The sequence below is a fragment of the Nymphalis io genome, chromosome 2 (assembly GCF_905147045.1).
Source record: "Nymphalis io chromosome 2, ilAglIoxx1.1, whole genome shotgun sequence".
NCBI lineage: Eukaryota > Metazoa > Arthropoda > Insecta > Lepidoptera > Nymphalidae > Nymphalis > Nymphalis io.
Window position 1 is genome coordinate 4767507 of NC_065889.1, and position 18591 is coordinate 4786097.

Here is an 18591-nt window from a genome sequence, read left to right on the forward strand (position 1 = left end):
ATAACGATAAATTGTATTTGTGCAATTTACTTTTTTGCCTTTGGTGGACAATCTTTTTTAGGTTCACAGCTTTTGGCAGTCTGTTTACTTTTAACCACGTCAGGTGATTTTTTTGTTTCCTTCTTTTGTTTTTTGTTTGTTTCCTTTTCATCTTTAGTTTTCTGTTTAGCCTCAGAGGTGGCTGAAGCTGCAGCTTGAGCCTTCTTTTCTGCTTCAAGTTTAGCTTTTTTAGCGATTGCTTCCGCTTTTTTCTTAACTTCTTCAGCTTTCTTTTTAGCTTCTGCTTTTTTCTTTTCTGCTAATGCTTTTGCAGCAGCTTCTTTTCGCTTTATTTCTCTCAATTTTTCTGCCTCTATATCATCTATACGACTTTTTATTCCAGCAATAAAATTATCAGCTGCTTTAGAAACTCTTTCTTCCAAATTTTTTCCCTTAGGTCCATGAAAGAAATTTAATGTCAATGGTGGTACAAGTTCTGTCTTTGCATATTGCCATACATTTCCTAAAGCTGGCTTCAATCTTTTACTTGCTTCTAAAAAAAAGTAAAAAAATATATTTTAAGCAAGTTTAAAAATAAAAGCTTTCTTCTTCTTTTCTAGACTTTTTTGTCTCATCAACATCGACAAAATATTAAAGTTTCGTTTTGGATATTCTCTCTTTAACTTTTTCCAATTCTTTCTCAAGATATTTTTGTTCTTTAGGTAGTTGACGATCACGAATTGTGGTCATTGATGAAATTAACTTATTAGTATATTTATCCAACACTGCTTCTGTCTTTTCCACGATAGAATTCGAAACTAAGGATTTTGCTGATGTATTTTGTATCAAGTTTTTTCCGTAGACCCATATTTTTGTGACCAACGGTCGAACTGTTCTCAGAGAAACTGCAAAACAAATTTGCTTATTAGACTTAAATATTTCATTTTCATTTTAATAAAATTTGTTTTGCAATGTTTCTTTGAGAGATAACATGTTAACTTATACTCACCCAATGCCATATCTAACGCTATTCTTGTATATCTCGCCATTATTGCTTTTTACGTTTGTTTCGTCCCAAATAAATTTATGAACTATGTATAAAAAATATTTACGCAAGTGAAGTTGTATTCTGTCATATTTGACGTCAGTGACCGTCCCACACTGATTTTATTAAAATGAAAAGATTACAAAATGTTTTTATAACATGTCAACAATACCAATGTCCAATTAAATGTTAAAAAGGTAATCTGCAGACATATAAACTATTTTGTTGTTGAAATAAAGATATTACATATCAATAATACTATACCTGTAATTAATTATATAATTGTTTTACGCTGACTCAAAATTAGTTAAGTTACCAACATAAGCTTAGGATATTAGTATCTAACAGAACTCTGAAGAGTTCTATCTTTCGATATCCTTGGTCGAGATCTAGAACAATCTATAATATTTACTACGGTTTCGCGAAAAAGATGGAGATTTGAATGTTGGGGACAAGTTGAAAATGGGAAATTTGGAGTTTAATTAAAGTTGTTATAAATAGTCAAGTTAAGGAAGATTAAGTGTTATATAAAGTTAGGAGTAAATAAAAGTAAATTAACCAATAACTGTTTATAGTTTATACTACAGTAGAACTATTAGTACTACTATTAAATCGCATGGAATAAGTAAGTCTAAGGCTTTCACGATTGGTAGTATCTACTTTTATTTATTCTATGACTATGGTCAAAACCAATCTACCGGATAATTTGATTAAATTATGTTGAAAAATCGATCGCGTAACATAATAAAGAGATTAACAAAAAATGGTAAATGTACGATAAAAATGCAGTTTTCGGTCTCAAATGCATAATTAAGAACGTTGAATTAAATTTAATACCGTTTGATAATTTTATATAATTATATTTTATATAACGTTAAGGTTTTTTTTTTATTTACTAACAACCAAATTCGAAGAAACGTAACTCAGAAATGAAAGTCAGAAATTACCATAATAATTAAAAATTTTGGTTTCCGCTGTACTGAGATGGAATAGATTTAGTATCGGTTGGTCTATAATTTAATGAAAACTTGTTTGTAGCTAGCATTTATATTATTCTAAACAATATGAACGGTTTTAGAAATTATATGAACAGATCAAGATAAGTATTCTGTAAGAACAAACTTGAAAGTTATCGGAGAACAGTCTTGCAATATAAGAATATAATATTTACCTAATAAACTAATTATAATATCTATACAGGATAACCACTGATGGAATTATGTGAAATCATTTAAAAAGTGCTAAATAGTCTATGGTTTCATCATAATATCTGTGATTAATTGGTATTGACAGAACGCCACGCTAAGTGTGATTACTGTCATAATTAATACATACGGCGTACATGGTGAATTAGCTATAGATAAATAAGACAGATTGATACAGTAAGATATCCTTTCATTCTTAATGCGCTACCAACCTTGGGAACTAAGATGTCACATGTAAATACAACAATACTAAGTATTGCTGTTTCTTATAGAATATGTGTTAAGTGAAGATTTAGGTACTAAATAAGAAGATTTAGTTATAAATAAGTGACATCAACGTGGAAAAAATTTAATAATTTTTATAGATTGATTACCGCGTATCGTGTATATGTATTTACTGGTGGTAGGGCTTTGTGCAAGCTCGTCTGGGTAGGTACCACCCACTCATCAGATATTCTACCGCAAAACAGCAATACTTGATATTGTTGTGTTCCGGTTTGAAGGGTGAGTGAGCCTGTGTAATTACAGGCACAAGGGACATAAAATCTTAGTTCCCAAGGTTGGTGGCGCATTGGATATGTAAGCGATGGTTGACATTTCTTACAATGCCAATGTCTAAGAGCGTTGGTGACCACTTACCATCAGGTGGCCCATATGCTCGTCCGCCTTCCTATTCTATAAAAAAAAAATATATTATTATTTTTGAAATTTACTTAAATATTTAATGATAATATTTAAAATGTTTTAAATTAAGTACAAGTACCGGCTTATACATGTAAACTTATTATAATATAATTAATGATGTCTGTTATATAAATCTTTTTTAAATTTGTTTCAACTTTTTTTTTTTTAAATACACTATTAGAAAAGAAACATCATAAATGTAGAAAATATCTTTTGACTTTTTATTATTGGATTATATGTAGTTAACCTTTTTTAGTGGGGCTCATGGGCACTGAGTGCACCGGAACAACCACCATAAAACCGAAAGCCTACCGAAACCGAAAAAATACTACCACGACGCCCCGAGGTCCGCAGAGATCCTAATTTCTAGGGAAGATTACTAGGGTACAGAGCACCCAATTGTCCCAGCGATGCTTACGGGAAGGAGGGAAGGTTCGCATAGTGACAACGCCTTCTATCCGGACTCCTACGGTGAAAAGTGTCAGCAGAGGCTCTCTTCCCATGCTCCTTGGGTTCCATTTCCAGGTCGGGCCAATAAAGTTGTTGGGCTTCTCTGTCAGAAATTTCTCAGTAACAGCCCGGAGTATGGAAGTTGGAAGTTTGTTCACTCCCGTGCCTCGGAAAGCAGGTAAAGCCGTTGGTCCTGCGCCTGAACTCTTTCCGGTCGTGTCGGATTGCCATTCCATCGGATAATGAGAGTTAGGGAATAGAGAGTGCACTTGTGTTTGCGTACATACTTGTAAATATCTCCTGCGTAGTTGGCTAATCTCTCTTGAGATTGGCCGCCGTGGCCGAAATCGGTCTGGAGGATATTATTATTATTATTTGCAAAGATTTATATCGAAAAATGAAACTTCGTTTAGGAACAATGATTTACTCTTTTAAAATTTCTGTAAATTTTAATGTAAAAAAAATGCAAAGCAATTTCCTTTTCCTGTTTTTGTTATTTTTAATGGCTTTATTTTAACTTTTAACTTTATTTTATTTTATCCTCTTTTCGCAAAAATATAAATGAAGTTGTGATAAACAAGACGGATCGATGCCAAATTAAGCTCTTCCTAAATAATATAACGTAACAAAATGTAATTGATTTTTCAATAGATTTAAAACGATTAATGTCAAACATTTGATACATTATATTCTATTATCCAATGAGAACCAGACTCGAGGATCGTACGATCGTTATTAATCTGTGGTATGCGGTTAGAGTTAATGTGGAGCAAATTATTCGATTCTTCGAATTTTGTCTTTTTTTGGGTCGATGACACGTATCCTTGAGCAGTTCTGGTTATTGAACTTCAATATAAAGCAGCTTAAAGCTTTTTATTGTCTTAGTTCTTTTATTTATGTTTTATTACCACAATAAGTCATCATTTTCTTATAATATCTATTAATAGAGGTACGTATTAATTACTCCAAAGGTATCCGACATAGACACTACACATACATAGCCTTTTGGCGTACTGTATGATTAATATTAAGATCATCTAATAAAATATCTAATCTAAGACATTAATATGATCATAAAATAGACTAGTGACTAAGTTTTAATTAATAACAAATATTCCTAACAAAATATTGTTTAAAAAAATTATACTTTACAATGTAAATAAAAATGTAAATGTCCTTGCTGACGAAAGAAGAGGTGTTATGAAAGCAGCTATAAAATGAAGCCTTTTGATATTTTCCTTTACCACCGATCTCGAAATTAATTATGAAAATATAAATAAAGCACACGGAACTAATTGTTGCTTATCTCTATTTGCCCCCGTGATCTTCTTGGAGGATTCAAGTGTCCTATTCACTGGGTCCTCTGGGCTCAACAATGTTAACTCTGGACTCCATTGGGATAAAGTTTGGTCGACACCCATTTTGAATTATGTAATGTGACGAATTATATATATAAGATATGTAGTTTTTTTTTACTATTTGGTAGAAATAGACAAAATACTCCGAATCAAAGATAGTCAAAAATAATTTATTTCTCTTTCTACATTTTTGATGCACGCATTTCATTTGTAACAGACAAATATTTTTCATTATAATATTTGCTACCAAACAAAAACAGCCTACATTTTAGTTAAATCAAATATAAAGCATTGTTTGTTAATTATGATTAAATTAAATATTTGTCAGATTAATTAAATATGTTTACATTAGTGGAGCTCCGCCAATACACATTTGGCCTGCTTTGCTTGTTGTGCATAAAGCGGTCTTTCATCAAAACTAATATAAAACTTGTTTATTTTTGAGTTATAAGCAAAAGATTGCTATTTGCCATTCATCCTTTCGAAATGTTCGTCTTAAATCTATCTCAATCTAGTGAACAGTAGGCAAATACACCTACATAAAACAATAATTTCACTGTTATTTAATTATGAAATTAAACTTGTGTATGCCATTTAATTTATTTTTTAAATAAACTTTAATAACCACAATAAATAATAACAAACAATTCCATGGTATAAAAGGCCTTGATGTCGTCATGTCATGGCTCTGCCTGTCAATTTTTGCCAATGCAAAGTAGATATGCACGATGTAAGTAACAGGCTGTAAATATCTCGTTTCTGGACTAACCTTTCCATTTGAGTAAGGTAAGGAGCTTATTCCACCACACTGCTCCAATGCGTACAAATGTGACAGATGTTCATCCGACTCATACAGGTTTCTCACGATGTTTTCCTTTACCGCTGAGCACGAGACAAGTTATAAATATAAATTCAGCATGTGAAAAATCAGTAGCGCTTGCTCGGATTTGAACCTACAATCTTCGAAAAGATTTGGCCCATTTCGGCTCATATTCAAGATGACATGGTGGCAAATATTTAAAATTTAATAGAACTTCAACGAAAGTTAAAATTAATATAGTATATAAGTATAATAAAATGCTCTAAATCAATAACAAAACATCAGTTTAGGCAAAATAATATACATATTAAACTAGAAAACTCTGGTAGAGGTTATCCTGCATGTGAATATGTAGTTATATACCAATACAAGTTGAAGTGCTACAGCGCCATCTATTGACGACTTACAACAAATTGGACAGCAAAAAAATCTTTTCCATAAATAAAACATATAAATACTAACTTATAATGTGATCGGACAGTGTCGGAGTCTAATTATATCAAACACATATTAATATCCATTTTATATAAAAACTGGCTCTCTACCCACGGCTACGCTCCCGTCATAATTTAGATTTGATAAATACCATATAAACATAATTTCCACCAACCCGCATTGGAGCAGCGTGGTGGAATAAGCTCCAAAAACCTTCTCCTCAAAAAGAGGAGAGGCGGCCTTTAGCCCAGCAGTGGGACACTCACAGGCTGTTACGGATATAAACATAATAAAGTTTCAATAGCTCTTTTTTATAGAAAAGGAAGGCGGACGAGCACATGGACCACCTGATGGTAAGTGGTCACCAACGCCCATAGACATTGGCATTGTAAGAAATGTTAACCATCGCTTACATCACCATTGCGCCTCCAACCTTAGGAACTAAGATGTTCTGTTCTTTGTGCCTGTAATTATTATGTTTCGTCAAAAAAGGAATTTTAATACAAACTTTCATTTCTTTTTGGGATACCTTAGGGGTTAAATTTTCAAAAATCCTTCCTTAGCCCTACTATGTAAAAAGAACCCTTATCTAAATTTGTGCGAGCCACAGTAGTTTGGGCTGTGCATTGATGTGTCAGTCAGTTATTCTTATACATAGATAAGAAAGCGTGATACTCGTATATCATAAGTCACAACAAGCTCTAATTATTGTATCACAATTCGTGTCTCTGTGTATCAGTTTCGCATCACAACTCGCTAAGTATACTTATTACCTAGAAAAATATTCACGGCAATGTCTTCAAATTACGTCACGGATAGCTATTGACATTTCAAAAATATATAATATACTATGAGCACAAGAAGTGCAATCATTAATAATATATAGTGACTGTGAAAGTAAGTCTATTCGTTTATTTGTCCTTATTTTAATATTGTTCAATATATATATTAAAAAAAAAAATACATAGAAGCAAAGTTTAATATCGATTGAAAATTGTTTAATTATGTACATAACAAATTATTAAAATTTTGCTACTCCGATCGAAAAAGGAGTAACGATAAATATTCATCAGATTTTCATACTACATTGGTATTTCCTAATAGCTAGCTTCACATTTCAAACTATTATTGATTCATATATCTTAAATTATTACTATTCTACCAAACTATCTACTTTACTTTTACTTCCATTGCTCCGATGACAATTTAAAAAGCCAATAATAATGAATACCATAGATTACTCAAGATCTCTACCAATGATATCCAGTCAATTCAATGTCAAAGGTTTTTACTTGTCTTTACTCCTCTTGTAGTTGGAATAAGCTGTTTCTTCTAATTCTAATGTTTCTACAACTTCGGAATTAAATAGACATATTTTTCATTAGTATATAGTTTTATAATAATACATAATTTAAACGACACCTTATATTTATACATACAGAGAAAAATAACCTTTTTTTATAATCAAAAAGAATACGTGTCTCGATTTCGTACGGGTGGAATAAGTACTTTTTTTTGTTAAAAAAAATCTAGAACGCCTTCTACGAGATCAAATCTAAGCCATTCAGGGACTCACACACAGACAAATATTCTTAAAAATCGGTGCAGCCGAGTAGCAGGAGTTCAGTGACATACACACGTACAGAAGAATTATATATACAAAGATAAAGATCGCATATATTTAAATAATTTATATATATAAAAATGGCATGGTAGACGTTTTTGCAACGGAAAATAAAACGGTTAATAAACAAAAATCTGTCACCTAACTGTTTCGATAGCTATCGCCCACGCAGAGTCGGAGGCGCATCTGACAATATATCTTACGAGAAAAATTACGTAAGACACATTAAAGTAGAAACTGAAAGATAGATTGACGTATACTATCCAGTATAGTTAGCGAGTTTAACGTCATTTCAAACTATTGCAGTATTAGAATACAAGTGTGAATGGAACAATGCGTGTGTATCTTGTAAACAATAGGATATAACACTCATTGAAGGTGATTCTTATACAGCCGTGACTTGCTTGCTTTAGAGGCTAATCAATCAACCTTACCTTTTTGTCAAAAATGTTCGAAGAGTTTTTTCTTAGTACGCTATTACTAAATCAATAAATATATATTTTTTAATTACTATGTCAGGGAGTGTTTGTACGATTAAGACCGTAACACCTTTTCATATATAATATACATTATTTATAAGGTAAATATTCTAGTTAATACATATACATATTACTGATACGGTTTTGCATAGGTAGGTATCCAATTTTTTAACGAAGAATGTATTTTAGAGAATGTAACCGTCGTAGAAGAACGGAGTGATTTAATGTACCATAATAATTGTACTGATCAAAACTCGGTTTAAGAGGCGGAATACAGTTCAAAGTTTTTCAGCTTTTAAAGAAGTGACATAATTATACCATATTTTACTGTATATATAGGTCAAATAGAATAGAAATTAATAAAATGGTAAGTCATGTACACATTCTTTTTTCTTAGCCCATTTTCCATTTAATTAGTGTAAACGGTATAAACATGGATTTGGCAGACTTTTATAATTTGTGATTATAATTCATCTCGTGCTTTACGGTGAAGGAAAACATCTTGAGGAATCCTGCATGTGTCTAATTTCACTGAAATTCTGCTACATGTGTATTCCACCAACCCGCATTGGAGCAGCGTGGTGGAATAGGCTCCAAAACCTTCTCCTCAAAAAGAGGAGAGGAGGCCTTTAGCCTAGCAGTGGGACATTCACAGGCTGTTACGGTTATAATCAGCAGCCTACCTGGCTACCTTGGGAATACTTCTGTCGGGATACTGTTGGAGTGTTTACTTTATTAATTGATGCAATTAAAATTTTCATAAATCGAACTCCGGTTTAAGACGGAGCACCTGTATCTACAAATTTGGAATCTATTTCAAACCTACTCCTAAAAAAGAAGAAGAGATCTTGGCCCAGCAGTATAATATACAGGCTGTGACTTTCTTTTTTTACTAGTCTCTTTCGGAAACCCGGTGGAATAATTATCAACTAAAATATTATTAAGTTTTTTAAATATGTAATAATTGGGTTCTTTTCGAAGATGCAATAACTTAAAAAACATCAATGAGTCATTAATCAGTAATCTATTTACTTACGACATATATGAGTTTAGCTGATTTTAGAATGTACATATGTTAATATGATCATTATACTTACGCAACAAAGAGCTTATTATTGTCATGATTTCCAATGCATAATGGCTCGGCTAATAGAAAACTATTTGACATAACTTGTAATTGCAGCGATTAGTATTAAATATGAACGAGCTCAAGTAATGGTTTGCTATCTGTTTCGTAACCTAAAGTCTTTAAAGGTATTTATTAGATCTGTAACAATATTAGTATTATGAAGTGTAAAAAAAATGGTTCTGGATACAAGCTTTTTTCATACTGACTTTAGTTTTTAATAATTTTTTTGCCTCAGACCTCTCACAATCAACATTTAAAAATAAAAAAGGACAATACCATTTCAATTAAAGCCATCTTATTAAGTGTTTAAAATAAATTTAATGCATAAATTGTTACAAGTAGGTTATACCTTGTCGTCTATATATATTTTAAATTAAATTAATTCGTTTAATCAATATAAAAAGATAATTTGTTCACTATAGATATATCGAGTAATAAAGAAATATAAAAAGTGACCTCATTGTAAACGAATTGAAAATTGCAACTATGTAATATTCTCGAACAATTGATACAAATTGCTAATGTCGATTCGCGAATCGATTTGAAATTACATTTGTATACTGGTTATACTGAAGTTTCTGGACGCATCGTCATCGCCGTGGACACATTTTCGTCTCCCAAATGTTTTTGTTGTCTGTCCCCGTTCAATAGTTCGTTGCCTCCAGCGTCTAACTGGAAAGTTTTTTGCTTAACAGCAAAGACCTCGATAGCATGAAGTAGCGGGTGCGGCGCCATACCATTTTTTACACCGGTTTCAAGTGTGGGTAACGCTAACGACATTTTTTTGCGTCTATACAAAATTAGTCTCGGTCTTGAATTGTACATCAAAGTAATTCATTTAATATGTTATTAATTTAAACTGCGAGACAATTTCAACTAACTTCACCTGTCTTTTAATAGCAAGGAAAGAAACTATTAGGTATTTGTTATTTCTATAAGAAATAATTGTTCGACTATTCAATATTTGAATACACACAACTATTAAAAGTTTTCCGTTCAAATTCAATGGAGTACTGTGAAGTAGATTTAAAATTGGAACTCAAGCACTCAAGGTTCAAAATGTACGCCTGCGCTGAGTGCCTACTTTGAGCCCTACAGCTGTATAGGGTTTAAAGTTAGAGCATCATTGAAAAGGGGAGAAGGTAAATCAATAAATCAATTTCCTGACACTTGTAGACGTCGCAATATTTAAAATTTTTGCTGCCTTCCGAAAATTTTTTTTCTACATCCAAGGTCCATCGAACGAAGTCGAGGATGTTAAAGAAACTACGTATACAAACATACCTCCTGTTACGTAAGTTTACGGAAACGTACGATTAAATAACACCTTGGATGATCAAATAACACAATCAAGATATACATATACTTGATTAAGCATAGCGGATTAAATTTCAATACTCACGTTAAATAGTGTTTATTTTTGCACATTTATTTCACAACAATATAATGCCAAGATTAATAATTAACCTTGCTCAGTTATTTATTAATGACACGAATAAAAACTCTTCTATTAAATTATGCAAAGATTTTTATTACCTTATATTAATTAATCTTTATATATTATATCTTTTAGGATAGTACATTTATTTTTGATTTTTTAATTTATGTTTACAAAATGGCGGAAATCGTCGCCATGTTCGCATTCAGTTTACTTTAACAGTAACCAATGGAATTGACGAAACTAAATAAATCGCAGCAACATTTTTTTAAGCAAATTTTGATTAATTGTTAATCAAATAGTAAAGTTCTGTAAAGCTCCAACCATACGGTACGAATACCACATTATTTGATTACAGAGCTGTAATAGCTTCATTAAAACATTACCATCCTGTGCTTGCTTTTACTATACGTACTCACGTATATGGTATGTCCAATGGTACAAATGTAATTAACTATATTAACATTACCAAATAAAATAAATTTAATAGTGGAGAATATTGGAAAAGAATTGTTCTGGCGAAGTCTCATGCCTCTCAATATTTCAATAAAATTGAAGTCGCACGACATTGCAAGGCTTAAAACAAACACAGCGCAATGCTATTTACAGGGTATTGTAATATGTAATATGTTAATGATTATATTAGAAATGTATTCAACTGGAAGTAAAAATATCTAAATAAAAAAACCTGTGTATGTTAATAAAATACACGGTTCCATTTTGGCCTTGGTTGGAACCCTATTTCTCTTAACACTGTGGCTATTGCTTTTGTATGACCTCCCCTCTATATAAACGTAGTCTTTATCGCTATAATTCCAAAATACATTTTATCCTGTGTTAAAAATATATCAATAAATATATATATATATATATATATATATATATATATATATATATATATATATATATATATATGCTACTTATATTAAGTTATGATAGAAAAATAAATACTATTTAAATCGAATATTTCAATCATTACAAGCGATCATAGTTTGTACTGGTTATTTTGTTATGTATACGTATAATTTAAATATGGTACATACTATTCTTACGTTCTTTAACATATAATATTTCAATAACGCGTGATTCTGATGCAAATTTTTCTAAAGATGATTATAATTATAAAGCACGATTCATTAGCATATAATATACAATGTAATAAAAACCTTTGAATACATCCAGTAATCGTGACATATGAGACCTAGGCGCCCATCGGTCACGGAATGCTTTATTAAAGAAATACAAAGATGATCACACGGTATTCACATACTCAATGTTACACACATACCCTAACGAACTGACAACACATTTTTTTTTACCACACACTTCGCGACTTTGAGTACTTCCTTACCGAAGATATTTTAATTGATTTTCGTGATCCTAGACCGTAATACATTGTACAGCGTATTGACATCATATATACGTATATAGCGTATCCAGATTTCAGAATAATGCAAATGCTCCACGTGAATAATACTAAGTACTAATATATTAACGGATATGCTCACACGTTTCGGTGAGACAATAAGACTGTTTACGTTGGTTCTTCCATAGGACAATCGTGAATAGATGGGGTTTTTAATGTTATAGGTAGGAAATGGGCCACCGATGGTAAGTCACTACCGCTTATAGATATTGGATATAAGAAATATTAACCATTCCAACTTTGAACTAAGATGCTATGTGCCTTGTGTCTGTAGTTATCTCACTCACCCTTTAAATAGAAATACAACAATATTAAGTAATGCTGTTTAACGGTAGAATATGATGAGTTGGTGGTACCTAATCAGACGGGCTTGCACAAAGCCGCACCACCTAGTAAATATAGGCACATTTTCTATTTTATTCTAACTAATACTCGGCATCTTTAAAATCTATCTAACCTATAAAAGCAAAATATTCGTTACTAACCGGCTTCCACATAGTACATAGCATATGTCAGAATCACGCGCGTAAGAACAAAAACATTCCAAGCATTAGCAACCAGTTAACAAGTAGATAAAAAAGATTATTGTTAATAAGAATGCGAAAATAAGAATTCCAAAAAAAAAAACCAAAAAAAAAGCCGCAGTGTAAAAATCTAAATGAGAAGTTTGTTAGGCTATGGCTTACCGTTATTCTAAGCTAATCATCTCTACATACATTACTCATATAATATTACGAAACATAAGAAACTTGCGGCCTCTTCATTCTTAAAATAAAACCGCACGCACGCAATCGCGGCGGTTACGGGCAAATATTGAAACGTGAATTTTATCAAATACAAAGAAAGAACAGCCATAAATGTAGGTCATTAGAAAATAAATAATTTGTAAATAGTATTTAAATGTTAATTTCAATAATAAGTAGCTAAACTTAACCATCTGCTCAGGACATACTTGTGTACTATACACAAGTGTGTACGCAAAGACTTTTGCTCTCTCTATTCATTCGCTATCAGAGCTCCATATATCCGGGAAATACGCTGCAACTGCAAGGAGTATCAGACAGGCGCAGGATCAAGAGCCATAATTTCTGAAGCACGGGATAAGAATTTCAACAGGAAACCCCAATATTTTTTTACTGCCCCGAACCAAAATTTGAAACCATGACCCAGGGATCCACATCCCTTTGGGGCTGTGGACGCGTGAGGTGAGGCTTTGCGTGTCTTACTTCAGACGGCTCTGAGGAAGATGGTAGCCAGATGGCCTCGCATTGCAGTAAGTACCAGCGAGGTCAGCGGGGGACGAGATCACCTTCGCCCCCTCAGGAAAGCTCCGCCGAGCCATGAGCGGTGCACATCATCATAGTGTGATATATTCGACAGAAACGTGATAGTATTTCACTTTTCAATAACGCAGTGGACTTGAAAACCGATAACTAACACTTGTAGGTGCGATGTCTCGTGAAGTATATTTTTTTAGTTCTGTATTATTAGTACTGTATTAGTCTTGAGTGTATTCCTAGACCATTATAAGTAAAAAGTAGGGTAGAAGTCTTTACTTTGAGGAAAAGATTTTAACCATTATACCATTAAACCAATAAATGTCTACAGAGTGGAATTATATAGTGACTTTATACATTTTAATGTTAAAATCTCAATCAGAATTAAAACCATTTTATTATTAGTTTACGCTCGCAGCTGTGCAGCACCCCTGACAGTATAAATTTCTACCACCAGTAATGTATAACTAATTAACACGTCAAAGCGTATAAAGTAAGCTCACTTTCGCATTTATAATATTATTTAGAATTACAAGATTTGATTAATAACAAAAAGTAACATAAAAACTATTAAAGTAATTTAATGCATTAGTTACGGAATGAAAACAAGCGCACAGATTACATATTAGAAGCGTAAACTTTTATTTTTATTTAGCTTCATACTTATTTCCTTCCCACGGAGCAAAACGAGAGGATCTCATACATATATCAATTAATCTCGGGGCGAAACAACGTAAATTATAAGATAAAATACATGAAGAAACGTTTGATAGTCGTTTATTGAAACTTGTACCTTCTTAATTAGTTTCCAGTTTTAAATTGTCTTTTTATCAACATTTTAATGATATAAAACTTATTTACTTTTTTTATATAAAATATGTACACGGGCAAATGAGCCACATGACCAGCATGTGGCTCATTTGCCCCTCCGCCCGCAGACATATTTACCATCCTGGTTATCGTCAATGCGCCACCAACCATGGCAACTAAGTTGTTATCTAGCTCGTACTTGGTGGTGGTGATGGTGAGTGACCCAGTGTAACCATTGGGTCATTCCCCTTTCAAACCGAAACGCAACAGTACTAAGTGCTGCTGTTTTGCGATAAAATACCTGATGTGTGGTTGGTAGGTACCCAGAAGACCTTGCACAAAGCAAATTATGTTTTAACGATAATTATTATCGTTACAACGTAATTAATGTTATCAATGATGTAATTGGAAGGTCATTTACAGGTTATAAAGGTCAGCTGTGTATTGCTCTACACAAAAAACTCGTCTCTATCGAATTCTTAGCTACATATACGTACAGATTCATGATGGCATTGGTAAAAGTCTACTCATAGTTAAAAAATAATTCAATATCCATATAATTAAATATTAGTATTTTGTTTAATTAATCTACTTAATATGATAAAAATGACTGACAGCCTGATATGCACAGCCTAAATCGCCGGATCTAAAAAAAAAACATTTTATCTTTATTTATTTATTTTAGACAGGAATTCCATGGAACGTAGGTGAGCATAAAGAAAGGATTTTACAAAATTGATCTCCTAAGTGAGTTGAACGGGGGAGAAAATTTACATGAAAATTCGTCATTTCTGATTTTGGAAATATTAAAATATGTATTTAGGCTTGTACGTAAATAACTTTGGAAAGTCTATTTACTAGAATAAGTTGCTACATACCATCGCCGTCTTCATATGGGTATAGGGATTGTGTATGATTTAATCTACTTCAAACGTTTTACGCCGGACATTTCAGAAAGTATTTCTTTGAATTACAAAGTTAATACGATATTTATTAAAGATACTTAAAATTTCTATTAATTTAAATGGTTTTATAAATAAGTAAATCCAAAGACTGTTATTTTTACTTTTTTAACTTTATTTACACAGCAATTACGAGTATATATAAATATATATGTATATATATATATATATATATATATATATATATATATATACATAAATCTTATCTGCGTCTGTTATAGCCTACAATTTATAGGCTTATCACAGACAGCTTAAACCGGTGGGTCTAGAAACATATTATTTGCTTATTTACAACGTAGGTGTAATAAGAAAGGATTTTTGAAAATGTAATATATTATAAATAGAGTACGTATGTACTAGTTTTCATATAATATAAGGTTTATTATGAAATATGCATACATGAATATATATATTAAAAATTATACGCTACAAGTGACGTAAGTCTGGGTGAAAATTTTATCGTCCCCCCAGGTGGCGCGCTTGATTCGATTTTCTCAGGTTTACTCAATTTTGAAGTCGCAGACATGATTTTTCCTTTAGTACTTGCATTTCAATATGCTTTATATACTATATAAATATACTAAAAAAAGGAAAAAGACCTGAAGTTTTGAGCGTATAACCAAGTTAATTCCTTAAATTAAAACCAATAAGTTGCCAGCGGACTAGGTCGTCGGTCAATTTACCTATAGCCTATTCTAACCACAGTAGAAGTAAGAATAAATAAAAAACATTGAACTGACGCGATATCACTGGTCGAATTATTAAATATAATCTATGGCACTCAATATTCGAAAAAAAAAGGCTTTTTGAATGTTGGCGGTTTTGTCGTAACTTTGTAAGTAAAATTAAAGTAAATATAAGTAGTTAAGTGAAATAGAGGGTTATTTGTATTATAAATAAATATATATTAATTTAGAACTTCAAACAGCTATCAGCAAATCGCATGTAAATCTAAGGTTTGTTTATCTTTACTCCTTCGTTTGTAAAAGGGTATGGACATGGACGGGTTCGGCCTTGAGGATATATCGATTAGAACAATTATTGTCGGGCGTACCTATCTTCCTAGACCGTATATATACGGTCTACATTTGTTTTATTGCCAAATAGCAATTATTTGTTTCGCTGATTTCTTGTATAGATAAGTGAGCCAGTTTAATTTCAGCTTATGAGAAATAACAGCTTGAAGCGCATTGATCGTATAACGCTGATTCCAATGACAATCCTATTCTTTTTATGGTAAGAGATAACTAACCATAAATTCAGACATTGCTGGATCGCTTCCCTATTAACAATAAAAATATAAACTGTATATATACAATTATATATTATCAAACATAAAACATTTCAGTACCTTTTTTTCCTCTATATGACAACCCATTTATTTTAGATAAGTAACTTTGGTGCTATCAAAAATTGGAATTATGAGTATTTTATTTAATAGATATGGTTGAATTTCGACCACTAAATCAATGACGTTTATATATAATGCATATTGCGAAAAATAACAAAAATATTCGCACAATACTAAAATTTTAACGTAGACCAATATTTTAAATACATTTTATGCGGACATCTATAATTGTAATAGCTAAAATAATAAATTTACTTAAAGTTTTTATAGGTAAACGTTTTTATCATACAACTTCCATGGTTTGATGACTAAGGCGGTCAATGCAATTTACTATAATTGCCTCATCACGGGTTTTAACTTGTCTTATCCTAGCATAAACAGCGGATGACGTCAAGATTATTAACAAAAAATTTAACGTATATCATGTTGATGATGATCGCATTTATATATATAGAAAGAGTATAAATAGCTCAGTTACTAGAATACGCGAATCTTAACCGAAGATAACAAGTTCAAAACTGGACGTGCACCATCGAGTTTTCATGTGCTTCATTTGTTGTTGTAATTCATGTCGTGCTCGGTGGTGAAAATCACATATGTATTCAATAACCCAATAATCTCCGAAATATTTTATTCAATAGAAAAATCTTTGTCCAGCATCGGAACATTAACATGCTGTTCTTAATCGATTGCATTTCATGTGTACCTTATTTTTTTCTGATTAATTTGAATCTTTCACATCATGATATTTTATAGTTTCACCACAGTCCATAAGCTATATAGTTTATTTATATGCTGCACATTTTTGGAGATATAGCTAATATTAAATAAAAATAAATAAAAAAAATAAATATTAAATATAAATTGTTTATTTCTTTATTTTACGTCTTGTTTTAAAATTCTCGCCACAAAAACATTGTGTCTAAAAATGTCGATAGCACACGCAACAGTTTATTGTCTGCTAGCTAAGAAATTCTTTCATGTACATCAATTATTTCTTATATTATAAAGATAAAAAATATACCTACTGTTAAGAACTCTTTTAAACATCTTTTCATTATTATTTTTTTACTTAAGGATGTTTATATTAGGTATGCAATTATTATAGACTTCGTAGTAAATTCTTAATAATCTTTCGCAGGGATTCATTACATATGTGAGCAAATAAGCGACCAGATTCTTAGCAAAATGTTCCTTTATAACGGCGAAGTGTTTACTGGTTTTGCTACTGGGTTACGCCTATTAGATAAGTATTACGCTCGCTTAAGGTATTTCTTACCGTGATTATGTTATCAAGTGAAAAACATACAAGCTTACATATCTTTCTTTATAAATTCAACGCTTCATTAATTCTGTATATATAAATATCGAACATCGAAAATTGTTAGTATATTTTTTGTATTTATAAACTTATGTTATATTATATTTATGTACTTATAATATGAATTATTTACAATGAGTACGTAAATGTATTTTCAAATGAATTTATGTATTTATTATAAAAGAGGGGAAGGTAAATACGAAAGGTAGGTTCGAAAAAAGAATCTAATTTCGTGCCAAAAATACAGAGACGAAACTAGTTTATTTTTAGGCAGTAAGTAATTTCATTATTTGTGCCAATGTCTATTGTTTCTTAGATGTCATTTACTATATTAAATAAAAAAAATGGAAGAATACATGCATGATAAATACGTATAACCGCAAAATAGTAAGTCAGCTTGCTTTCAGCATTTCACGAGTTAGATATAAAATTAATTCTTTCAGAATAACACAGTTCGAGGCATCAGATTACTCGGAATAAAGGAAAATGTTTAGATTAAACTTAATTCAATGATATTTTTTTCCTTTTAATTTTAACTTGCATGCTTGTAAAGTAGTGATTCACACAAATTATTAGCTCTTTTTTTCGTTTTCCAAGTATCTATAAGAAACAGCGTATGCTTTACTAAAATAGAATATGATTTTATTGTATGAAATCATTTATACAGCTTATCGCTAATAGAGATGTATAGAGTTCCATCCCATGGTATGGCAGATTACCAACATATCCATAAATTATAGTGATATAGCGCTTTAGCTAATGCAATGCTATAGATAATGCAAACTTGTGTGCAAATTC

General features: G+C 31.5%; 1 protein-coding gene across 2 annotated transcripts; it reads right to left on the reverse strand.

Annotated features, from left to right (window-relative positions):
* LOC126779699 (tol-Pal system protein TolA-like) lies at window positions 1–1137 on the reverse strand. Of its 2 annotated transcripts, none has more exons than XM_050503863.1 (2): window positions 989–1137; window positions 1–532 (listed from the first exon to the last, which is right to left on the reverse strand). In XM_050503863.1, the coding sequence occupies exons 1-2, from the start codon at window positions 1026–1028 to the stop codon at window positions 27–29; spliced, it is 546 nt and encodes a 181-aa protein (XP_050359820.1). In that variant the 5' UTR covers window positions 1029–1137; the 3' UTR covers window positions 1–26. The 2 variants fall into 2 exon arrangements, 1 of the variants encoding a protein (XP_050359820.1); XR_007670377.1 differs by having other exon boundaries at window positions 401–884; window positions 989–1127.
* Window positions 1138–18591: the final 17454 nt, after the last annotated feature.